General features: G+C 37.0%; 1 protein-coding gene across 2 annotated transcripts in view; it reads left to right on the top strand.

Moving 5' to 3' along the window:
• Positions 1 to 210: 210 nt before the first annotated feature.
• Positions 211 to 26,471, top strand: part of FAH (fumarylacetoacetate hydrolase) — a 57,970-nt gene continuing 31,709 nt past the window's right edge. For both annotated transcript variants that reach the window (XM_074234012.1, XM_074234013.1), the window contains exons 1-5: positions 211 to 401; positions 10,599 to 10,709; positions 15,263 to 15,384; positions 15,928 to 15,977; positions 25,434 to 25,524. In XM_074234012.1, coding sequence (XP_074090113.1) covers positions 321 to 401; positions 10,599 to 10,709; positions 15,263 to 15,384; positions 15,928 to 15,977; positions 25,434 to 25,524 — 455 coding nt within the window. In that variant the 5' untranslated portion in view covers positions 211 to 320. The remainder of the gene's footprint in view (positions 402 to 10,598; positions 10,710 to 15,262; positions 15,385 to 15,927; positions 15,978 to 25,433; positions 25,525 to 26,471) is intronic.

The following is a 26,471-nucleotide window of genomic DNA, read 5'->3' as shown; positions in this document are numbered from 1 at the left end:
AGGACCTGGACTTGAGTTGCTTAAGCAAGCCCCGGAGGGGTAGGGGTGCGGGGCCGGAGGGGGGCGGGGGGCTGAGGAAGGAGCGGGAGGGGAAAGGCCCAAGAGGAGGCGGGGCCGGGCTGCGCAGATGGGGAGCCTACTGGCTGCCCACTGGGGCCGGGCGGGAAGGGAGGAGCCGGGCCGCGGCCAGCTTTAGGGTCCGGGCTGCGGGGCCCGCAGGAGAGCCAGCCAGCTCGGAGCCCAGGTCCCGCGAGGAGAGGTGGAAGCTGCTGCTGCTGCTGCTGCTGCACCCTGAACGGAGCCCCCGGTCCGGCCCAAGCATGTCCTTTATCCCGGTGGCGGAGAACTCGGACTTCCCCATTCAGAACCTGCCCTATGGAGTCTTCTCCTCCCCAGAAAACGTGAGTCACGTAGGGCTGAGAGCTGACGGGGGAGCTTGGAGACCCGGCCCTCCAGCCCCCTCCTTGTACAGGTGGGGAAACTGAGGCCCAGACCTCTCTGCTTAGTCGCGTCGAGGGTCGGGGTCGGGATCCGAAAGATGTGGTATCAAGGAATCTGCCCTCCCCCAATTCTGCTCCCTTGCAGGGGCCCCAGCTTCAACCTTCCCGGAGTTGAGTTCCTGTGTCACCCATCCCCGAAGAGACCACCGTTAGTTCTGGTGGTGTTAGCCTTGCAGGAACAGGTCCGGGCCTCTGGGGTTCCCTATTTATATGAGACCAAGGTCTCTCTTCTCAAGTTTACCTTCCTCTGCTTTGATGGGTGGGAGGGAGTTCAGAAGGGGGATGTTTTTGGACTCTAAACCGATTTAACCGGTTCTTATGTTCTCATCTTGCTTCTGGAGGAGGTTCTAGAGACAGTGGCCGATGGCATCAATCACTTGGTGGCATTGAGGAATAACTCTGGAGCCTAAAGCCTAAGGGTTTGCCCGGGTTCTGAAACCAGGTTTGAACTCAGTAAAATTTTTCTGACTGTAGGTCCAGCACTCTTTTTTTTTTAAGGTTTTTGCAAGGCAAACGGGGGTTAAGTGGCTTGCCCAAGGCCACACAGCTAGGTAATTACTAAGTGTCTGAGACCGAATTTGAACCCAGGTATTCCTGACTCCAGGGCCGGTGCTTTATCCACTGAGCCACCTAGCTGCACCCCCAGCACTCTTATTCTACAGCAACACCTAGTAACGGCCAGGTGACAGCTAAGTGGCATAGTCAATAGATTGTCTAGGCCCTGGAGTCAGGAGGATGTGAGTTCAAATTTGACATCATCCACTTACTAGCTGGATGATCTTGGACAAGTCACTTCACCCTATTTGCCTCAGTTTCCTTATCTGTAAGATGAGATGGAAATGGCAACTCACAGTTATCTTCAAAAAAAACCTCAAATGGGGTCATGGAATGACTCAACTAATGTATTGCAGGTAAACATAACATTACAAACACACACACAGGTTGAATAGGATCTGAACTGGATTATATTATAAAATATTATATTACAAATATTTTATATATTATGGAACACCTAAAATATTATACAATTTTAGGCTGGAAGACCACTCCCCAGGCCCATCACATCCTATAGATGAGGAATCTGGTGATTTCTCATAAAGGCAAAATTCTTGCCTAAAAGCACATATTTAGTAATAAAAGTAGGAATAGCTGCAATAGCACCAATAGCTGCTCAATTCTGCAATGCCACATCACAAAAATAAGGGTAGCTTCCTGCCAGTCAGGTAATTTCACTTTGGTTACCTACTCTATCATCTTTGTTTAATACTTTTTTTTTAGATTTTAATAATAACTTAGGTTTGTAATCATATCCTGATTTGATCTTCTCTCTCAAAACACCATGCTGAATCCTTTCTTCTAACAAACAAAAATAGTTAAACCAAATAGACTGTGAAGCAAACATACAGGAAGTATATGCAACATTCTGTATTCATAGTACCCAGCTGTATCCAGGGGAAGAATTCCACTTACTTTCTTCATAATAAGACTGACATAGATAATAATGACTATCGCCTTAAGGTTTGCAAAGCAGTTTACAATATTATCTCATTTGATCCTCACAACCCTGATAAATATTATTGTGAGAAAAGAATTCAATAGAGGTTATGTGACTTGCCCAAGGTCATTTAGCTAGCAAGTCTCTGAGAATGAATTTTAGAAGTAGAATAAAAGAGATCTTAGCTAAAATTCATTCTCAGAGAATTCACTGTGCCACAGCTGGGGCAGCTTGAGTTCAGGAGGACCGGAGTTCCAATCTAGCCTCAAACATTTAACACCTACTAACTGTGTAACTTTGGCTATATCACTTAACCCTGATTGCCTGCCATCCAGGGTTTTCTCCAGTCATTCTGATTGACATTTGGTCACTGGGTACAGATGACTCCAGAGGTGAAAGTGAGGCTGGTGACTTAGCACAGCACCCTTCCTCACTGAGCCAATTCATGTACTTGTCATGGAATCATCTACCTCCCTGATATTATGGTCTTTTTCGAGAATAAAATATAAAAATCACCACTGTGCCGCCTAGCTTTGAGAAATGTTTGATGAATGAGTGAATGAATAGATGAAGATGAAGACCCACTGTTAATTGCTAGTTTCTAGTATAGTATGGTATAGTATAGTATGGCATAGTATAGTATGGTATAGTATAGTATAGTATAGTATAGTATAGATTAGTATAATAAATATAATGCTCCCAGTTTCCAAGGGGTAGTCTTTCAAGGGAAAGGTCAAGGTTGCTAGACTTTATCTACCTTTCTATTCTTTCTGGTTGAGTGGAGACAGAATGATATCAAGTTCTATGCAAAACTTTTTCTAATATTCCCTTGTTGTCAATGTTCTCTCTCCCTCCACAAATTATTTAGTACTTTTTGTAGTTATTCATTTTATGTTGCACCTCACCCCAATAAGAAATATGCCCCTTCAGGCTGAGGATTATTTTATATTTGTCTTTGTATCCCAAACTCTTAGCCAATTCCTTGCATGTAGTAGGCACTTTATAAATATCTATTTAATTAAATTTCATTATTGATATCTAATCCTTATCCTGTTATACCATACTCTCTCTCTTTAGCACTAATTTCTGACCCCTGAATGAACCATGGTGAAGTCAGGAGCATGTATTCTATCTCATCTCTGAACTCTTTCTGTGTCTCTGACCTGACCCAATGGTCAACCAGATGTTAGGTGCCTCCCTTTCCCCCTTATTCTTCCATCTGCCATAGTCACAGACCGATGGTATCAAGCAACATAAAGAAGAAAGAAAAGATTTTGTTTCCCTGTGGGTGGAGTCCAGTTCTGGTGTGCCAGAACATTGATATGTAAATAATATTTATTAGTTGGGAGTGCACAAGTAAAAAAATCCACCCAAATCTTATATTATTCTGTCAGTTTTACAGATGGGAAAATTGAGGTATAACTTGCTAGCAAAACATACATAGAGCTGTGAGTCACACCAGTGTGCTCATGTGCTTGCTCTCTCTCTCTCTCTCTCTCTCTTTCCTTTCTCTTTATATATAATATGCACATATATACATATACATATAAAACTATCCATATATTTATGTATAATATATAACATAAAATATTATATTATATACTGTATATCATTGATGGTACATTATATAGCAAATTATATGTAAAGAACATATATTAGATATAAAGGGCATATATTGTATAGTGAGTACAATGTAATATGATATATATATTTTCTATGTTGAGCGAGAGTGCACATTGATATTGGACCCATCACACCTATACATATACATTTATGTGTAAATATATATTTATATATGTGTGTATGTGTGTATATATATCTGTGTATACACATATGTCTCTGTTTATATGTATATATGTACGCATATTTTATCTTTATTTCACACTTATTTCTGTTGGGAAAAAAACAGTCCTCTTCTCACATCTTACTCAAACACTCCTTTGTGATTGTTGTTCTTTACTAGTTCAAATGATCAGTTCTTCCTCAACTCGTGGCCTGTCCTGAAGGAGTAACAATATAGCAAAAATACCTTGTGTAGAGGCTGTTTTGGAAAGTGCATGCAACATTCTATCTCTGCTGTGAGATGGGAGGTGTGCATCATATGTTTTAAGAAATGTCAGTTTTAGGGGTGGCTAGGTGGCGCAGTGGATAGAGCACTGGCTTTGAGGCAGGTAGTACCTGAGTTCAAATCCGACCTCAGACACTTAATAATTACCTAGCTGTGTGGCCTTGGGCAAGCCACTTAACCCCATTACCTTGAAAAAAGAAAGAAATCTCAGTTTTTAAATTCAGCCTCATTTTAGTGATCTCAGTTCCACTGTTCATTATTCATCTCTTGGTTGCATTTATTCTCTGCATCTGTTTACTGTCCCAGTGTTCTTGGCATTTAACTCATGGAGCCACAGATTCTGGGAAATAAAAGAAACTTTAGAAATCATCTAATCACACCCCATTCTTTATTGATACAGAAATTATGACTCAGAGAGGTCTAGGGACAGGCTCACACTGTAGGTTATTTGCAGAGATAGGATTGAATTCCAGGTTTCCTGAATTCTAGGCCAATATTCTTTCTACTTAGATTTGTATACATAAGAGCAAAGGTTTATCTGGGAAAAGTAGACTGATATATTGTCACAAATCTCCAAGGGATTGAATGGCAAATACTTTCTTTGGTTCTATACCCAGCATCAGAATTATTTGAATGAGCACCCTACTGAGTAGGACCTCAGTAAATAGAGACTTGTTCAAGTGGCTGGAATGTTTTATTATAGTAATAGTTATATATCAGAAAAAAGTCCAGGAAGGGGTTAGCTGCATTACCTCTTTCCCCTAATTTGTGGTTTTTCTGGGTTAGATTTCAGATGCTATTGTTGAGCACATATGCATATTGTATTCAATATTATGCAATTTATATTTTCAGTGATTTGCCATTAGGATTTCTCAAAGACATGATCTTATTGTGATTTTCCAACCCCAAACTGTAACAGTAGTTCTTGGGATGTTGTAATGTGACTAGAAGTTAAACTTAAATCTGATAGCACAACTCAAATAGACTACCTCGTTAAAATTTAACCTATGTTAGATACAGGCTTTCTAAGATGACCCTTCTAATAATGAACCCTGACAGTATCTTTTTATATTTTTATCTAAGCAAGTGGCATAGTACAGTGACAAGACTGACTCTGAAGACAAAGAATCTGAGTTCAAATCTTGCTACTGATACTACCTGTATGACTTTGGGTAACTCCTTTTACCTTCCCTGAATCTCAGTTTTCTCATATTTAAATGGAGGAGGGGGATGCTAGATGTCCTCAGCTCCCTTCCAGCCCAAGATCTATGATCCTAATTCTATCTAATATGGACTTTAATCACTTGTGTGAATCAATTACAGGAAAAACTATGGGAAGAGGTGAGGTAAGAGTCAAACTAGATGGGAGATAAAGTTCAGCATTGGTCCAGAACAGTCTAGCAGCAACTCTAAGGTTTGATATCATTATGCTCCTCTCATGTTTAGGTGAAGAAACGTGCTGAAACAGCAACTATGAGAGAGAAAATCTACTTCACCCCCTTTTAAGAAAAGATTAAAAAAACAACACTTATATTCTAGTTAATTCAGAATTTTGAAATAGATTTCCTAAGGGTTCTTGGGATTATTAATCATTTCTAAGTATGATAAACAGCTATAAAATGATTCCTTCTCTGTCTCCCTTTCTTTACCCAGCCCCTCAAAAAAATTAGATTGCCTGGTAATGGCAGTAGAAAATGTGATTTTTTTTTTATAATCAGCATGATATACTTATTAGAGGAAAAGAGTGATCTTTAAGACATGCCTAGAAAACAGTGCTATGGATTATAGGTAAAACATTATTTAAAGAATATTAATTTGTTATGTAGTTTTTATAAAAACATAAGCAATACGGGGATAGAAAAAAATTTTAAGTGACTAACCTTGAGGATTTCTTCCCCCCTACCACAATGGAGGATTAGCCTGCTAGGAGGAAAAAGGGAAATCAAGTGGATGCATGAATTCCTTAGTTAGAGACAGCTCCTAGATTAGGATTCATTGTCTAATCTGTGCAGGCCAGCACTTTCTGTGTAGTTTATAGTCTTAAAGCATTTCCCAGAGCACTGAAATGTTAAGTAATTTGTCTCTGATCACACGGCCACACTTGAACCAGTCCTGGACCCCAGGTCTTCCCGGCTCAGAAGATAGCTCCTATCTACTACCTTATCTGAGGTAACCTAACCTCTCAATTTATTTACTTAAAGCCATTAAGTCATTGATCACTCTCCCCACTTAATGGAACCTTTCTCCCCCTGAAAATAGTTAGGATTAAGTGATTTACCCAGTCACACAGTAAATGTCAAGTGTCTGAGGTCAGATTTGAAAAAAGAAAGTATTTATAAAGCACTTTAAGGTTTGCAAAGTGCTTTCTGTATATTATATCATTTGGTCCTTACAATATCTTTGTAAGGTTGGGTCTATTATATCCTTATTTTGCAGATGAGGAAACTGAGACTGAGAAAGGATAAATGATGTGCCCTGGGTTAAGTGATGTACCTCATATTCTAATAAGTGTTTCAGACAAGATTTGAACTCCAGGTTCACTGTCCTATGACTCCCTATGAGTTGTAAAATGGAGGGGTCCCAACATATGGCCCACCATCCTCTTGAGTGTAGCCTGAACCAGATGAAAATGTAACTGGGAAATATGTAATAAAGCAAATGGGAATCCAAGAGAACATAGATAATGTTAATATGTGGTTTTCTAAGTCCAAAAGTGGCCCACAGGAAACTTATGATTTTTGTGGCACCATTTCTATTTGGGTTTAACACAATACTGTAACTGTAAAGCATGGTATCAGCATACTATATTTATAAATTTATAATATATTATTTTAATAGTTATATCTTTATTATATATTATAATGATATATAATTATAATGCTTTATAATCATGTATACATATATGTAAAGTCTATATATCAATAAAATAGCATTATTATTTTAAAATTAAATTAATTTTTTTTACATTTTAATTTCCAAATGTCTACCTTCCTCCCTCCCCACCCCTTGCTAAAGAAGATGACCATTTGACATACACATACATTCTCTGGAGGTGGATAGCTTCTTCTTTCATAGGTCCTTTGTAGTTGATTCAAGTATTTATAATACTCAGAATAATGTAGTTTTTCATAGTTATTTTTTCAAATAATATTGTTGCTACTGTTTATAGATTTTTCTTGGTTCTGCTCATTTTACTCCCATTATTTCAATGCAAGTTTTTCCATATTATTCTAAAATCAACCAGCTCGTCATTTCTTACAGTGCAGTAGTATTCACTCACAATCAAATACCACAACTTGTTCATCCATTACCCAGTTGATGGGCATCTCCTCAATTTCCAGTTCTTTGCTGCTATAAACACTTGAGAACAGGTATTATTACTTGAGCTTTTTTGTGTCTTATAAGACTCTTCTGGTAGAAGTTGAATTCAACTATATATATGAATATATCTATATCTATATCTATGTATATATATATATATATATATATGTTAATTGTCTGCCATATTTCTCCAGTTTTCTATTTAGGTGGTAGTTTTGTAGTTCCAAGGGCAGGGCAGGGAACCTCTGACTAGGGCCCTATTAGTGTGGCTTTGCCAAGGCAACTATATGCAAGACTCAAAATTCAAGAAATCTTGCAGCTTTTAACTAAATGTTTGACCTAATATAGCCTGTGAATGGTGTTATAAATATCCAAATGGTCCTTGGCAGAAAAAAAGATTCCCCACTACTGTTTTAAAGGAACCTCTAATTTCAATCTGCTGGAATCTTGCCTGATCTCTGCTTTTTCCCCAACAGCTTCTAGTGCTTTCCCCCTTCAGACTACCTTCATGTACTTTGTCCATGACTTGAATATTTACATGATGTTTCTACTTTTAGAATGTAAGTGCCTTGAGGGCAAGAACTTGGTGGACTTTCCCCACGTTCTTTGTATTCCCAAAGCTTGGCATATAAGAATTTAACAAACTATTAATGATTTGATTGAACCCTTTCTCACTGAAGGAACCCTATCGTCTAGGGCCAGTCAGTACCTGCTCTGCAACAGTTGTCTTAGAGAACTGTCAGTAAATATTAATAATAATAACTTCAGAAATTTCACTTAAAAGGGGATTGGAATACCCCATTTGGAAGCCAGGCTGTAGAGAATATTTCAGGGTCAAGGGGGCAAACATGATCTAGGGTTTCTTGCTTTGAAAACTGTAGCTTAGGTACAAATTCCAGTGTTTTGCAAATTATTTACTACTACATTCTTCTCCTCCTTTTCTCTCTCTCCCTCCCTCCCTTCCTCCCTTCCTTCCTTTCTCTCTTTTTCTTCCTTTCTCTCTGTCTTCCTTCTTCTCTCTCCCTTTCTCTCTCTCTTCCTTCCTCCCTTTCTCTCTTCCTTTCTCTCTCTTTCTTCCTTTCTCTCCCTCTCTTAATTCCTTTCTCTTTATTCCTCTCTCTTTCTTCCTTCCTTCCTTCCTTTCTCTCCTTCTTTCTTTCTCCCTTCCTTCCTTCTTCCCTCCCTCCCTTCCTCACTTCCTCCCTCCCTCCCTTCCTTCCTTCCTTCCTTCCTTCCTTCCTTCCTTCCTTCCTTCCTTCCTTCCTTCCTTCCTTCCTTCCTACCTGTCTGTCATTCCTTCCTTACTTTCTCTTCCAATTACATGCACAGATAATTTTCAGCATTCATTCTTTTACAAGTTTTTGAATTTCACATTTTTCTACCACCCTCCCTTTCCTTCCTCCTCTCCCCCCTCCACATAGCAGCATACAAATTTGATGCAGGTTGTACAAGTACAATCACTACCATATTTTTAATAGCCAAAGACCATTTGGGTTTTTATGATACAGAAAAGAATGTCCAATTTACATTGTAGATTTTCTACATCCATAAAATGTTGCACACTCTTTGTCACTTGACTTTGCTTAACTATTTTTCTTTGCTACAAGGGAGGGTGTGTTTGTCTTTGTGTGTATGTATGTATGTATGACTGCAATGTATATCTAATACATCAATACAACTTATTATTAAATTAATTAATGCATTAGTTAAATCACATCCAGGAAAAAGTCCTTAAATACAAACAGTTATTAATAGTATATATTTTTGTTAGTCCTTAGTTTTTTAGACAGTTTGAACAATAATATCATTTATAAATATGATTTAGGTTGCATTATATGTGATTGTAAGAAGTTTAGGGTCATCTAGGTGGTGCAATGGAGAGAGTAGTAGACTTGGAATCTGGAAGGCTTGAGTTCAAATCTAGCCTCAGATATTTACTAGTTGTATGATGATGGGCAAGTCACTTAATGCTGTTAGCCTCAGTTTCATCATCTGTAAAATGAGCTGGAAAAAAGAAATGACAAACCTCTCCAATATTTCTGCCCAGTGGATCCCAAACGAGGTCACAAAGAATCAAACATGATTGAAACAAGTGGATAACAATAACAAAGGAGTAGTAGAAGGACCATATTGAATCTGTCATATTTTCACAAATACTTCACATGGGGAAATAAGATCCTAGAACTGGGAGAAAGAGACCTTAGAGATCATTTTCCACATTTTATGGCTGAAGATAGTGAGGTCCACAGAAGTTGTGACTTGGGAAGATTAGCCAGAAAGACAGGGATGGAGCTGGACCAATCCAGTCCATTTTTTTCTACTCGACCATAATGAAGTAATTCAAGGACCTTGGGCACGTCACTTTAATCTCTTTGGGAATCTCAAGTTGCTCATCTTTAAAATGAAGAGTTTGAATTTGAGTGGTGTTGAGTCTTTCCAGCTTTTCAGTTCTATGATTACTTATAAAGCATTATTTTATAATGCTTTAAGGTTTGCAAAACAATTTGTATATTACCACATTTGATCTCCATTACAGCCATGTAATGTAGGTAGTTTTATCCCCATTTTACAAGTGAGGAAACTGAACTTGAGAAATGTTGAGTAATTCTCCCAGGGTTGTACAAGCAGTAAGTGACCAAGGCAGGGATTTAAACTCAGGTGTTCCTTAATTCCCAGCCTAGCCCTCTATCCACTATGAAACCTTTCTGCCTCAATAGCTAGACTCAAGAGGATCATGAATTACTCTGTGAAGTGGTGAGCTCTTCTTTACTTGAGCTCTTCAAGGAGAATCTGTGTGATTGATTATAGGGATAAGGGATGTTGAAAGAATGAGTAGGAGTAATGTTAGATCTTAAAGCTCAGACAAGCTCAAAACTTCTGATTCTCTTATCAGGCACAGTATCCTTCCCCTGCTTCTTCTTCCTTTCCCTTTAAAAAGAAATGAAATTATTTTATTTATGAGGTGTGACTTACTGTATAGTATATCTTGTCATTCTGATTTGGGTTTATAGCACAGCTGGAGGCAAACGAGTTTGTGTAGAGAAAACAAAATGCATTTCACAGTCCTTTAGAAAGAAGCAATTTTAGCAGAGACAACTTATTTTTTAAATGACAATCATCTTTAGGTTGTTCTTTTTTCTCTCTAGATGCTAGATTTGACTTCTAATATCTCCCCTAAACTTTTTATAAAACTAAACTGCATTTTTCCTTATAGCCAAGACAAAGAATTGGTGTGGCAATTGGAGACCAGATATTGGATCTCAGTGTGATTAAGCACCTGTTCACTGGACCTGTCCTTTCCACTCATCAAGATGTCTTTGAGCAGGTGGGTTTGTCTGCCTTTTGGATACCATTACTCTTCTCTTCTCATCTCCTTGTTTTTGGTGGCCTGGACAGCCAGACCATAGGAAGCAATTTCTGTACACAGTATTTCTGTGGAAATTTGAGTTTTCAGAGTAAGATTGTTGCATAGTTAAATTTGGAACCAGTCAATTTGGCAGAGATTGACATAAGCAATTACTAGAGAACCCCAATTTTTAAGCTTAGGATCTATATGCAGAGGAAACTAGTTCAGTTTAATCAATTTTTCAACAATTTATTATTCAGTGCCAAATCATAAATATGTAGACATATTGGATTCTTGTGTTTATAACATAGATAAGAATGAATAGACAAGTGTCTATCAAATCATAAAATACTAGTCCATAAATTTAGGAATAACCCATAAATGCAGGATAAATAAAGAGTCCTAGTTTATATAACAGATATTAAATTAAATCTGTCATTATTCCAAGAGGGGAAAAAAAGTAGCTTCTTGTAATAGAAAGGACATTGAAATGAGAATCATGAGCACACATGCCAATTTCAACTTTTTCACTACTTGGCTGTGTTGAACAATTTACTTCATCTCTTTGTTTCAATGTCTTTATCTCTAAAATGAGAAAATTGGACCAAATGATCTCCAAAGTATCTTCTAGTCCTAGAAGACTCGGATACTTCAACAAGAGCAAGAAGGTTCCTCCAACATTGTCACCATGAAAAGTTATTCTTGAGAGTTGATAAATTCTCTTGTTCATCCTTCTTAACTGAGTATTAGCAATGTGTATAATACCTGTTTCAGTGCTGGGAGAGAATTGGGTCTTTTTTTAAAGCTATTTTATTAGTTTTCCAATTATATACAATAGTAGTTTCTATCTATCATTTCTTGTAAGGTTCTGAATTTTACAATTTTTCCCCCATCCTCCCTTCTCTTCCCCCATTCCCCCACAGAAGGCAGTCTGATAATCTTTACATTGTTTTCATACTGTACATTGATCAAAATTGAATGTGTTGAGAGAGAAATCATATCCTTGAGGAGAAAATAAAATATTAGAGATAGCAAAATTATGTTGTACATTAGAACTTTTTTAAAAAAAAGTTGAAGGTAATAGACTTTGGTCTTTGTTTAAACCCCACAGTTCTTTCTCTGGGTACAGATGGTATTTTCCATCACATATACCCTAAAATTGTCTCTGATTATTACACTGATGGAATGAGCAAGTCCATTAAGGTTGATTATCACCCCCATGTTGCTATTAGAGCGTACAATGTTCTTCTGGTTCTGCTCATCTTGCTCAGCATCAGTTCATGCAAGCCTCTCTAGGCTTCTCTGAAATTCCATCCCTCTTGGTTTCTAATAGAATAATAGTGTTCCATAACATACATAATGCCACAATTTGTTTAGCCACTCCCCAAATGATGGACATTCACTTGATTTCTAATTCTTTGCTACCATAAACAGGGCTGCTAAGAATATTTTTATACGTGATATTTTTACTCTTTTTCATGATCTCTTTAGAGTGTAGACCCAGTAGTGGTATTGATGGATCAAAGGGTTTACACATTTCATTGCCCTTTAGACATAATTCCAGATTTCTCTCCAGAAAGGTTGGATGAGTTCACAGCTCCACCAACAATGTATTAGTGTCCCACATTTCCCACATCCCTTCCAACATTGAACACTGTCCTTTCAGGTCATATTGGCCAATCTGATAGGTGTGAAATGGTACCTCAGAGCTGCTTTAATTTGCATTTCTCTAATCAGTAATGATTTAGAGCAATTTTTCATATGACTATAGATCTCTTTGATCTCCTCATCTGTAAATTGCCTTTTCATATCCTTTGACCATCTGTCAATTGTGGAATGAGTTTGGTTTTTTAAAAATAAATTTGACTCAGTTCTCTGTATATTTTAGAAATGAGTCTTTTGTTAGAAACACTAGTTGTAAAAATTGTTTCCCAGTTTACTAAATTTCTTTTGATCTTAGTTACAGTGATTTTGTTTGTGCAAAACTTTTTTAATTTAATGCAATCAAAATTATCTAATTTGTTTTTAATGATGTTCTCCATCTCTTCCTTGGTCACAAATTGCTTCCCTTTCCATAGATCTAACAGATAAACTATTCCTTAATCTCCTAGTTTGCTTATAATATTGTCCTTTATATCTAAATCCTGTACTTATTTTGCTCTTATCATGGTATGGGGTGTGAGATGTTGGTTTAATCCAAATTTCTGCCATACTGATTTCCAATTTTTCCAACAGTTTTTTATCAAAGAGAGATTTTTTAATCCCAGAAGCTGGATTCTTTGGATTTATCAAATAGCAGATTTCTATAATCATTTCTTGCTCTCTCTTTTTCACCTAATCTATTCCACTGATCCACCACTCTATTTTTTTTAAAGATTTTATTTATTTTGAGTTTTACAATTTCCCTTTAATCTTACTTCCCTCCCCCACCCCCAGGGAAGGCAATTTGTCAGTCTTTACATTGTTTCCATGGTATACATTGATCCAAATTGAGTGTGATGAGAGAGAAATCAAATTCTTAAGGAAGAAACATAAAGTATAAGAGATAGCAATATCAGACAATAAGATAGCCGTTCTTTTCTAAATTTAAGGTAATAGTCCTTGGTCTTTGTTCAAACTCCACAGTTGTTTCTCTGGATAAAGATGGTATTCTCCATTGCAAAAAGCCCCAAATTGTCCCTGATTGTTGCACTGATAGAATAAGCAAGTCCATCAAGGTTGATCATTGTCCCCACGTTGCTGTTATGGTGTACAGTGTTTTTCTGGTTCTGCTCATCTCACTCAGCATCAGTTCATGCAAATCCCTCCAGGCTTCCCTGAATTCCCATCCCTCCTGGTTTCTAATAGAACAATAGTATTCCATGACATACATATACCATAGTTTCTAAGCCATTCCCTAATTGAAGGACATTTGCTTAATTTCCAATTCTTTGCCACCACAAACAGGGCTGCTATGAATATTTTTGTACAAGTGATGTTTTTACCCTTTTTCATCATCTATTCAGGGTATAGACCCAGTAGTATCACTCTATTTATTAGCCAATACCAGATAGTTTTTTTTAACCAGATAGTCTTGATGACTGATGCTTTATAATATAATTTTAGATCTGGTAAGGCTAAGCCACCTTCTTTTGCACTTTTTTTCATTAAATCCCTGGATATTCTTCACTTTTTGTTTCTCCATATGAATTTAGTCACATTTTTTCCTAGATCATTAAAGTAATTTTTTGGAAGTTTTATAAATAGTTTAATTTAGGTAGAATTGTCATTTTTATTATATTAGCTCTGCCTATCCATGAGCAGTTGATATTTGCGAACTGGATCTTTTCTAGAGCCCAAGTCTAGTTTCTGGAGAAGGTACATATTTCATTTCCATTATAATGAATTTACTTTTGATTGCCAAGATTAATTTGTAGTAATTAACTACTACCCATAAGTTGGTATCCATGAAGAGGATGGAGGTGGAGGAAATATACTCTAAGCCTTTCTGGTATACTGAATGATTTATTCTTTAACAACTCTACATTTCTTCCAAAGTAATGCTGTTCTACCTCTTACCTCTCCTGGCTTCAATTTATCTTCCTCCTAGCCATTGTAGTAGACTCTTCCAGTTATCAGTTTTCTCATATCAGCTTAATTAAGTCTATAATTGCTATCAGTTCTAAATCCGCTTAAAGGTTTCTATCAGGTCCTCATCTTTACTCTTCATTTTTACAGTCTCATCTTTCTTGCTTCACTTGATCCCTTGTCTCTAACCAAACCTTCCTGCTGTTCATAGGCTTTTTTTTGCCTTATCTGGCTTAAAACCAGGTCTTCACCCCATTTCCCAGTCACCAGTTCCAAACCATTCTGTAGTGTTGTCCCCCCCCCCATGTTTTCTTCTTCCATTAGAATCCCAATTCTTTGAAGGCAAAACAATCTCACTTGCTTAAGAGTGGAACCAGCCTGATACATAGTAGGGACTTGATAAATTCATTCATTCTCTCTCTCTCTTTCTCTCTTCCCCTCCCCTCCCCTCCTGTCCATTACCTCTAACCCCCCATACCTCATGACTTGCACTTCCCAACTCTTTACCTTTATTTGTACCATTAATTCTCATATCCAGCTTGTTCTTAATCAATTTATTCACCTTATGGCATTGGGACTGGTCAAGCATTCTCCAAAAGCTTTTATTCACTTCCTTCAAGATCCCTTCTCTGTTTATTTCCTCTAGCATTTTATGCTGTTTATGCTATCTTTTCATGGTTAGTGTGTGGCTTATAGATTACTTTGCAGTTCACTAGTTCCATGTCAATATTATTCTTTAGTTCCATTTTTAGTTAGAACTATTCTTCCTTTACTTCCTCCATTTCTTTCTTCCATCCTTCCCTACTTTTCTTTCTTCCTCCCTTATTGCTAGGAATCAATATAAGGTCTCAGTAGATGTTTGTTAAGTAGCTGTTTCTTCCTCAAGCATATTAGAACCCCCATTAACAGTATTAAAGCCCCCTAGATTTTTCATATTCGTTACTTTCTCCTTATTTTATTTTTAGCCAACTCTTAACAGATTCATGAGCTTGGGTTATGCTGCTTGGAAGGAGGCCAGAATGTATCTGCAGAGCCTGCTTTCATCTGGGAAAGCTACTTTGAGAGATGATTCTATTCTACGGAAACGGTGAGGTGTGCTCTAAAGGAAGGTGTTCAGGCACTTCAGGGGATAGATGGACTCTTATATATGGACTTATATTTGGACTCTAGGGGAAACAGCTTCATCTTGTAAAGTTACCCACATCTTCTTTCTCTTGATTGCTGGGATTTTGTTGATAATGAAAGAACTATGAATGCAGAAGAGTACTGCTATTCCTCAGAATGATCCTGTGCCCTCCTGAGGCACTCATGTCATTTGAGAGTAGTCCATTCATTATTCATCAATGCCTCTATATAGAGACCAAGTGATTCTTGACCTGTTTTAGAGATGAAGGAACTAAGGAATGGATGCAAGAGACTTCATTTCCCTAGAGGGTAACTACAGGAACTAGCTCTCAAACTTGGCTTCATTTCAGCCAAAGCTGGTCTTGTCCCCCTGGTGCAGCAGGTAGCTGCTTCTCTTGAGTGCTCTGAGTGGGAATAGGATGAGCTGGGCTGAACTTGCAGACTTCATCTAATGAGGGGGATCCAATTAGACTTGATGCTTGAACCTTTTGATTCTATATTTCAGTGCATTCATACCCCAGGCCTCTGCCACAATGCACTTGCCGGCTACCATTGGTGAGTATTAAATTTCTTTACTAAGAGATAATGTTTCACGTATCATAGCAAAGAAGTCACTGACCAGCCAAAAAACTATCCTCATCAGTCCAAGATTTTGAGGGAGTATGAGTGGCTAGAGAAAATTAAAATGAGATCCTGTGTAGGAATCCTTTTCCTTTTTTCTTGTTACTTTAGTATTCTTTGTCTTTATTACTTCAGAAGGCCTATGATTGTATCATTGTGAATGCTTTCATTCAACACACATAGTAAAACTCGTCCATATATTTTAAGAGTTTCTGTGGCCAAAAAAGTCATCATTTAGTTACTAGCCTTTTAATGACAAGTCTCTGTGCATATTTAGAAAGACCAGTTCTAAAATGATAGACATGCAGTCAACCTATACTCCTCCTTTTTGAACTTGAGTTCTATTGACATAGATTCTTTTACATATATTATATATAGATATAACTAATTTTATTTTTTATTCTGAACATAAGCACAAAAATTATTTCCATATTCACAGCAGAACACAAGAAGAAAGTTGCATTGAAACTGTAAATTTCCATTTTATACTGCTTGGTTGTTTTTTTTAAAAGGATGTAATATATTCCATATCTCCCTTTCAAAATTGACCTGCTTTTCTGTGCTTATGAATTTCCTTTTGGTCTCTTTTTTAAATTAAAATAAAAGTTTCTATGACTCTCTTTTTGGTAGTGCTATTGCTTTTGAATCTCTACCGGAAGTTATGATGTTTTTTTTCCTTCTAGACTAGAAATTGAGGTACATCCATAGCTGTAATAACTTAGATTCCTAAGGCCTCCTTTGCTTTATTTCTCCCTCTAGATTTAGTTTCCTCATTGCTACATTTTACCAAGACCTTGCTCCAACCTCTGCAGCCCTTGTGGTCAGCACTACTTAGTCTACCCCTAGATTACCTGGATTTGAGGACTGACTTTCTGAAGACTTTCTGAGTGTTAGGCCCTTGTAGATATTGGAGATTCGGAGAATTGAGTCTTTAGACTGCATGGTCTTAGGATACAGTGCAACGTTTCTTGGAGAATTTTAGTACTTTTATGGTCCTGTTGCCAGAGGGCACTCGGTTCTCTTGTTCTCTGGGACTTCTAAAGCCTCCCTGGGAGATTCTGACCACCCTGGGACTTTATGATCACCTTTGGGGTTTCCTGGGGAAACCCTCCATTCTTACTGTCTTTGGACAGAGTCAATAAGGATAGGCTGAGCTTGTATATTATCAGTCCATATTGAACTGGGAGATTGTCTGGAACTTGGATTAGTTTTTGAAAACCCATATTTATCTGTCTCATGGTAACTCTGAGTAAATCTTTAGTGAAGGACTTCCTATTGTCACCATATCATGTTTACAAATTATATTGGAAATGATGGTCTCTAGTTTTGGGGACTCCATCATCCAGAAAGCCAAAGCATAATTCCAGTTAATGTTGGCTCTGTCTTCCCCTGAAAGTTGAGAAGACATATAAAAAGCAAAGAATAGGGATTATACCTGGGATTTCATTGGTTTCAGGACCCCCAGAGTGAGGAAGCTCCCTCTTACATTGCAGGTTGACACATTCTCTGTAATTTATAGTCTTAAAGAGTTACTTACAATGCTGAGATGTTAAGTGACACCCAAGGACACATAATCAGCATGTGTGAAAGGTGGCTCTTAAATCTGGATCTTCCTGCCTCCCGGCCAGCTTGCTATCCACTCTGTGCATCATCCAAGTGCCCTCAGGGAGAAAAACTGTTAACTGTAGGCAGTCAAATTCAAAGACCAATAAATGCGAAAGATTAAATTAAAAGTTGGCAAAAAAAAACTTCACTTGTATGTGCACATTATAGAATGATATTTTAGGATACTATCACTTCCCAGTCTCTTATGATCTGTGAAAAATGAGGTCTATCCATACCCAGAAGGTTCTCTAAGATCTTAAGGTCATCTTTGGTGAATTTTCATATCCCCCTTTCTTTTTCCTTCTCTCCACTCTCAAAAAAAAATAGAATAACTTCATTTCACAATGTAGTGGTAGGAGGACTAACTAGACTTAGATTTAGGAAGACCTCAGACCCATCACCTCAGCTTTCTTTACCTGAAAAATGGGCATAATAGTTAGCACTTAACTCATACTATTTGGGGAGAGTCAAATAAGGGAATATTAAAAATTCTTTGTACAACCTTTAGGTGCTTTATAAATGTCTGCTATTATTTCTATTGTTGTGTCTTATATTTTATGGGCCAAGCCCAGATATGTCACTTTATAATTTTCAAAGTGCTTTCACATTTTCATTGAATCCTTAACCACAATCTAATGTGATAGGAAAGATCTTCTTATTATCTCCATTTAACAGATGAAGAAAGAGGATCCTGAAGGGGATAAATAACTTGCTTAAGATTACATGAGTTAGGGGTGGCTAGGTGATGTAGTGGATAAAGCACTGGCCTTGGAGTCAGGAGTACCTGGGTTCAAATCCAGTCACAGCCACTTAATAATTACCTAGCTGTGTGGCCTTGGGCAAGCCACTTAACCTCATTTGCCTTGCAAAAAAATACCTAAAAAAAAAGAAAAAAAAGATTACATGAGTTAGTGGCAGAAATGCAAAAATAGAATTTGGGTTTCCTAACTATGTGCCTAATTTTGTCCCCCCACAACATAAAATGGGAGATTCAAAAGTCTGATCTTTAGAACTTTCCTTTTCCCTTTCCTCTTCCCTTCTGATAGCTTCCTCCCATGCATATTTGGTCAAGTGGTTAGAGAACAAAAATCACATATTACAACCAGGTCATGAATATCCAATGCACTAACATGGACCTATAGGACAATATCAAGAAACATAAAGAAACTAAAAACTAATTGTGAAGCACTCCAGCACACAGAAGGTTGGGCCCCACTGTTCCTTGTCCTTTAATTCCAAAATTATAAAGATTTCTCAATTTTAATAAAAAAAAAGACTTACTGCATCTAATTTTGGCCTATCTCAAGGTAGCCTATTAGCCAAACAGGTACTTCACCAGCATTACATTGCACTTTTCATCGCTTAGCCCATTTTGACTGAATCAACGACCTTTCCATTTGAGTCCAGATTCATATTTAATTCCATTTATTTTTCTTTCTAACCCACGTTTCTTTTTTAAAATATTCATTATATTTTTATTTTTTTAATTTTTTGCAGTTTTCTACATGAAAATTTATTTATTTTTGTTTTTTTAATTTATTTTTATTAAAGATATTATTTGAGTTTTACATTTTTCCCCCAATCTTGCTTCCCCCCCCCCCCCCAGAAAGTACTCTGTCAATCTTTACTTTGTTTCCATGTTGTACCTTGTTCCAAATTCGGTGTGATGAGAGAGAAATCATATCCTTAAAGGGAAGAGAAGTCTAAGAGGTAACAAGATCAGACAATAAGATATCTGTTTTTTTTTTTTTCTAAATTAAAGGGAATAGTCCTTGCACTTTGTCCTTTGCACAGCTCCTTATCTGGATACAGATGGTAAATTGTTCCTGATTGTGGCACTGATGTAATGAGCAAGTCCTTCAAGGTTGAACATCGCTCCCATGTTGCTGTTAGGGTGTACAATATTTTTCTGGTTCTGCTCAACTCACTCAGCATCAGTTCATGCAAATCCCTCCATGTTTCCCTGAAATCGCATCCCTCCTGGTTCCCAATAGAACAATAGTGTTCCATGACATACATATACCACAGTTTGCTAAGCCATTCCCCAATTGAAGGACATTTGCTGGATTTCTAATTCTTTGCCACCACAAACAGGGCTGCTATAAATATTTTTGTACAAGTGATGTTTTTACCCTTTTTCCTCATCTCTTCAGGGTATAGACCCAGTAGTGGTATTGCTGGGTCAAAGGGTATGCACATTTTTGTTGCCCTTTGGGCATAGCTCCAAATAGCTCTCCAGAAGGGTTGGATGAGTTCACAGCTCCACCAACAGTGTAATAGTGTCCCAGATTTCCCACATCCCTTCCAACAATGATCATTATCCTTTCTGGTCATATTGACCAGTCTGAGAGGTGTGAGGTGGTGCCTCAGAGAAGCTTTGATGTGCATTTCTCTAATAATTAATGATTTAGAGCATTTTTCATATGGCTATAGATTACTTTGATTTCCTCATCTGTAAATTGCCTTTGCATATCCTTTGACCATTTGTCAATTGGCTAACCCAGGTTTCTTAACTCATATCACTGAGGAAACAGCATCTATTCTTGCTATTTCTTAGAACTATGTCCATTTCTCTCAATAGAAAAAAAAACTGCTCTCTCTCAAGTTATCCTTTGGGGAAAAAATGCAGTAGTTCTCTCCTTTCCTTAATTCCTATTAACTTTTTCTGAAGCATATTTTCTTTCTTTCTTTTTTTTTAGTTTTTTTTTTTTATTTTGCAAGGCAAATGGGGTTAAGTGGCTTGCCCAAGACAACACAGCTAGGTAATTATTAAGTGTCTGAGGCCAGATCTGAACTCAAGTACTCCTGACTCCATGGCTGGTGCTCTATCCACTTTGCCACCTAGTCGCCCCTGAAGTATCTTTTCTCTAGGCTCTTTGATCAGGCTGGAAAGTTCACCCAACTGAATACTCAGAAACACGGAATATGAGAGTTAAAAGATTCCAGGAGCCATCTGGCCTACTTAGTCTCAGATTGTTGTTCATCCTTCATTTTCAAAGAGGATCAGTGGCATCTGGAGATTGATATATTGACCTACAAGTGAATTGGATTTAAGCGAGGCAGGGCTGTGTAGAATATCAGCCTCATTTTTTTCCTCCAGAGTCATTGGAGTTCAATGGCACGACATAGATCAGGGTGACTGGCAGTTGTGTCAGATGCAATGGGAGACCTTGGTCTTTTAAAACTCGGTTTATCTGAGACAACACCCATTCAGTGATTTAAGGCTAAGTAAGAATGGAGACAAAAGATAACCTACTGTGCCATCACAAAAGAGTCAGACACAGAGGGAAAGACCCTCAAAGTTTCTGACTAGGACAGAAAGGACTGCTATCTACACTCATTCCGAACCAAAAAAAAAAAACAAACCCCCAAACAATGAGTGAGTGAGGTTTGGACTGGAGTCTATTATTGGCCAAACAGTGAGAGCCAGAGTGAGTTGGGTTTAAAGGAATAGTCAAATAGCTCCAAAAGACAACTTCTGCCGTGAAGGAACTTACAATTATTTTTATTACTGTTATTATTATTAATAGTAGTAGTAATAATTCTCCAATCTGGTGATGACTTTATTCCCTAAGTCTTCTACTATATTCCTGCTGAGTTTAAGCCATATTTATAGAACAATTACTAGGGTGTGCTAATAAATATTTAACAACTGGATTGGGGAGGTGACTGGAATATATGCATACACATTTGAGTTTAATTTGCATTCTTAATACTTTATTAAACCTAGATAACAAAAAAAAATAAAATAAATGAATCCCTGATTTTATAGATTGCTGAATTCTCTTAATATAAATGTTCATACTGAGAATTTAACAACAGAATCTTGGAAAACTGGAGCTGGCTCCAACATACCTTTGGACTCACTTCCCTTTTCTTGGAAGTCATGTCTCTCTGATGTCTGTCAGCCCTTCATCATGTCAGCTTTTGTAGCTGCCATATTACACTTCTAACTCATTGATCTTGTACTGCATTAAAGCACCCAAATCTTTTTTCTGAACAGCTATCTATCTATGCATCCCCCATCTTACTGATGAAAATGATTTTTTTTGATACCCAATGCAAGACTTTATATGTTGAATTTCATTTTATTATATTTAGCATAATGCTTTAGCTTGTTAAGATCCTTTTGAATCCTGACCCACATCTATTGTGTTAGTTATCTTTCTCAGCTTGGTGTCATCTATGGATTTGACAAGCACACTATCTGTACATTATCCATAAAACAGCTGAATAGCACAGGGCCAAGGGCTACTATCCTTGACACTTGACATTTAACCTATTACCTTTTAGAGTCAGACTATCTAATCTTTTGGGCAACTAGGAGGCACAACAGAGTGCCAGACGTGGATTCAAAATGACTTTGTGAGTTCAAATCTTGCCTCAAATAGTTACTAGCTGTGTGACCCTTGGCAAGTTACTTAACCTTATTTGCCCCAGTTTCCTCATCTGTAAAATGATCTGGAGACAATAAGGGTAAACCACTCCAGTATCTTCATCAAAAATACTCCAAATGGGATCACAAACAGTTGGGCACAACTAAATGACTAAACAACATCTAATCCTTACTGGAATAATCTGACTTTATTATCCACCAATCCATATATTTCCATTTTTTCTTTATAAGAATATTATGAGATATTTAGTATCAAAAGCTTTGCTAAATCCAGGTAAACATTATCTTCATTCTCTCATCTATTACTGCTATTCTTCAATTTCAGATCTTTTCTAGAAGACTTGCATTTGGTTAGTTAATGTTTTACTCTCCTGGTTGTCTCCAAAACATTTTGCCCTAATGTCAAATCATAAGTTTCTTCATGCATTTTTGCATTAAAGATACCCTAATTGGTCCCCTGCCACAACTCTTTCCTCTTGAGAATCCAGATTCCACACAGCTGCTAAACTGATGTTTCTCACAGATCTGACAATGTCACTCTCCCACTCTAAAATCTCCATTGACTTCTTCCTAGTAAAAAACAAATTCCTCAATTTGTTATTTTAAATCATTCACAAGATTATATGGGTTTCCAATCTACCTTTCCAAGCTTATTATACTTTACTGCCTTTTGTGAACTTTTATATTCTAGCTACTTATTTACTTGCTGATCTTTATTCATAATGCTCTAGTTCCTCAGTACAAACTGTACATCACATTTACTCTTATTCCACCCCAGACAGTAGGACCCTCAAATTCTCTTATTTTATCAGTAGGAAGTTTTCTTCATACTTCCCTTCACTTTTATATAGAATTGTTAAAGAATTTGCAAGGTCAAGTTTCATGATCCTTATACCTCTACCAGGCTGCTTTTGATATAGGTCTTCTTAGTGAGGGCTTAAACAAATTGAACTTTAAAAATTATGTGTTAAGTAGTTTCCCATACATGTATAGGCAGCTTTTGAAGTGTACTGCAGCCTTGAATTGTATGATGGCCATGTATTCTGATTTCTGATTTTGTTGTTGTGCTTGCTTATTATTTCAGTTGTGTCCAACTCTTCGTGACCCCATTTGGGGATTTTCCTGGCAAAAATGCTAGAGTGGTTTTGCCATTTACTTCTCCAGCTCATTTTACAAATGAGGAAACTGAAACAAACAGGGTTATGTGACTTGCCCAGGATTACACGGCTAGTGTCTGAGGCCAGATTTAAACTTAGATTTTCCTAACTTAAACCTATACTCTAGCCAATGTGCCACCTTATTTCTCAATCTTGATATAAATTTGCAATTTGCAATGCTTTGGGATTAGATGGGAGTCCATCTCAGTCTGCACAATTTTTTTTTTGCAAAGTGTACAAACATTATTTCAAGCAAATGTTATTGAAGAAAATGTTTCCAGATTAAAAATGGCATGCAGAGATTTGCTTTTATTTTGCCATCTTTGTAGCATACTGTTGACAAAGCAAGGATTCACTATTAAAGTAATTGACTTATTTTTGTCAAAAAAGACAATCCTCATGATTTTGTTTGGTTTTTGCAAGTCAATGGGTTTAAGTGGCTTGCCCAAGGCCACACAGCTAGGTAATTATTAAGTGTCTGAGGTCGGATTATGAACTCAGGTACTCCTGACTCCAGGGCCGGTGCTCTATCCACTGCACCACCTAGCCAACCAATCCTCATGATTTTGAAGCAAATTCTTAGTATTTCAGACTTATGTCAGTTAATATATTTGACCTTTCCTATGTGGAAACAGCAGGAAATTGAATTGAAAAAATGTTATTGCTGACCCAAGGTGGCCAAATTACGGTCTCTCCAAATTAGTTGCTCCTATCTCTGAACTAGAGGGAGTGTGTACAGCAGAAAGCCTTTCTCATTTTTGAGATTGTATATGTATATGTATATGTATATGTATATGTATATGTATATGTATATGTATATGTATATGTATATGTATATGTATATGTATATGTATATGTATATATGTACGTATGTATGTATGCATGTACATGTATATTTAGAGTTTTTTTTGAAAGACAATAGGATTAAAGTGGCTTGCCCAAGGCCACACAGCTAGGTAATTATTAAGCTTCTGAGGTCGTATTTGAACTCAGGTCCTTCTGACTCCAGGGCTGGTGCTCTATCCACTGCATTACCTAGCCACCCCTGAGATATATAATTTAATTATTTTGTAAAAATAACATATTTTCCAGGAAGGCAACTTATTGGGAATCCCTTTTACTCCAGGATCAAATTTAGAAAAACTTGCATCCTTTTCATCTTCACAATTAATCTAATTCTATTCCAACATCCATTTTTTCTTTTTAAAATTAAGATTCCCCCCCCCATATGTATGTTTGAGTGCCTTTGTTTATTTTTTACTTTATAACCCATCCAAAACAGGCTATATGTGTATACACACAAGTGTGCAGAAGAACAAGGTGAGATGATGTATCACTCACATACACACATATCACTTCAAACTACACGATTACGCATACAATTTCAAAGATGAAATTATTTCAATCCCCACTAATCTGTAAGATCTCATCTTCCAGGTTACTTCTTAATTTGATGACCATGCTATCTTTCCTTCTTATTCTATTCAATTCAAAAATAAGACTTTCAGGTTAGAAGGATCTTAGTTTCCCACCTAGTATAAAAATCCCCTTTACAGTACAGTTGGAAGGTGAGCCATCATTAAGTTTCTGCTTGACAGTTTGCAGGAATGGGGAACCCCTTCATTAATTTCAATTTCTTATTTTACCCAATCTGCTTTTCTTCAGAAGAAACACAAGAGGGCAGCAGAGAAATTGAATGAATAGATTCAGAATTTATGAAGAGTTGAGAACCTAATCCAAGAACTAGATCATAGAATTCTGGATCTAGAACTGAAAGGAAGCTTGAAGGCTATCTTAGACCTGCCTTTTCTTTTTACAGACAAGGAAACTGAGGCCCATGGACATTAAGTGACTTGATCAATTATCATCTAGGCCAAATTTGAACTATATCCTCTAACTCAGGAGGCAGTGTTTTTTTCCCCCTTTTCCATTCTTAAGTAAATGATAAAATGAGCCACCAACTTGGTAAATTTACAAAGGATATGTGCCTAAAATTGGAAACTTTATTTCACAAAAATAACTAAACATTTTGATTGACCTCCATTTCTTTGAAAGTGTTGTCTATTTGTTCTTGCTAGGTTTATGTTATTGAATAAGTAACTTTTAAAAAAAAAATCTGTATATCCTTTCCCATGACTTTTCCCATCAGTCCTGGAGAGGTGTGCTGTTCTCTCCTTGCAACTGAAGTATTTTATCATTGATAAGGATATTTTTTCACTATTCCTTATGTAGGAGACTACACTGACTTTTATTCTTCTCGACAACATGCTACTAATGTTGGAATCATGTTCAGAGGGAAAGAAAATGCTTTGATGCCTAACTGGTTTGTATTACTCTTAATATTATTACTTAATAATATTACTCTTAGTTCTTAATTTTTTTCTTTTATAATCATGTAATACATCTTTCTGTTTTTAGTGATGCTTTCCTCATGGGGCCCCAAAATACCCACAAGAATCAAAAGGAGAAAATTTTAAAACTCCATAGTGAATTATGAACTTTTTTTTCAGTTTGGGAAAATAAAATACTTTGAAGAAGGAGATGTTACACTTGAATTCTGAAGGCAGATTTTTTTTTCAATGTTTCATACTTAGAATTTCCAAACTAGAAATAATCCCTTGCACGTTTATGAGAGTTCATTCTCTTCAAAGTATTCTCTCATCTATTATCTTTTGGTTTCTTTAACAGTCCTTTGAGGCAGGGAGAAAGGGCACAGACAATCACCTATAATTTAAAGGTGATCAAATAGAAGACTCAAAATTTGTCCAAGGTTGATGTCAGTGTAGCTGAAATAGGAATCCAGTCTGCCTGACCTCAAATGACCCTTCCCCCAAGCTCTCCTGCTGAGAAGGTCTTTCAGCTCTGCTACCTTCAGTTACTTTATTTGTAAAATGAGGCTGCTGAAGCTCAGAGGTATCAAACAGGTAGCTTAGGCTGCCATACTCCAGTGTAATAAGATTAAATATAATTGGGAAATATTTTACAAAATAAATCAAAATACAATAGAATATAAAGAATATTAATATATAGTTTTCTAAGGCAAGTCACCTACTAGGAATCTTTATGTATGGTTTAGTGGCCACTATTTCTATTTGAGTTTGATATCACTGCTAAAGATGACCTCTGAGAGCCTTTTAAACTCTAAAACCTATGACTCCAAGTGAGAATATTTCAGAGCAATCAGTACAGAAATGGGGAAGGAGTAGGGATCAATGATCAAGTCAAAGGGAGAAAGGAGAGAGGAAGGAATCATAGAGTGATAGTGCTAGA

Source organism: Macrotis lagotis, chromosome 4 (genome assembly GCF_037893015.1).
Source record: "Macrotis lagotis isolate mMagLag1 chromosome 4, bilby.v1.9.chrom.fasta, whole genome shotgun sequence".
In the NCBI taxonomy this organism is placed as follows: Eukaryota; Metazoa; Chordata; class Mammalia; order Peramelemorphia; family Peramelidae; genus Macrotis; species Macrotis lagotis.
Note: the sequence above shows the minus strand (reverse complement) of the source record. Positions and strands in the feature narration are given on the sequence as shown.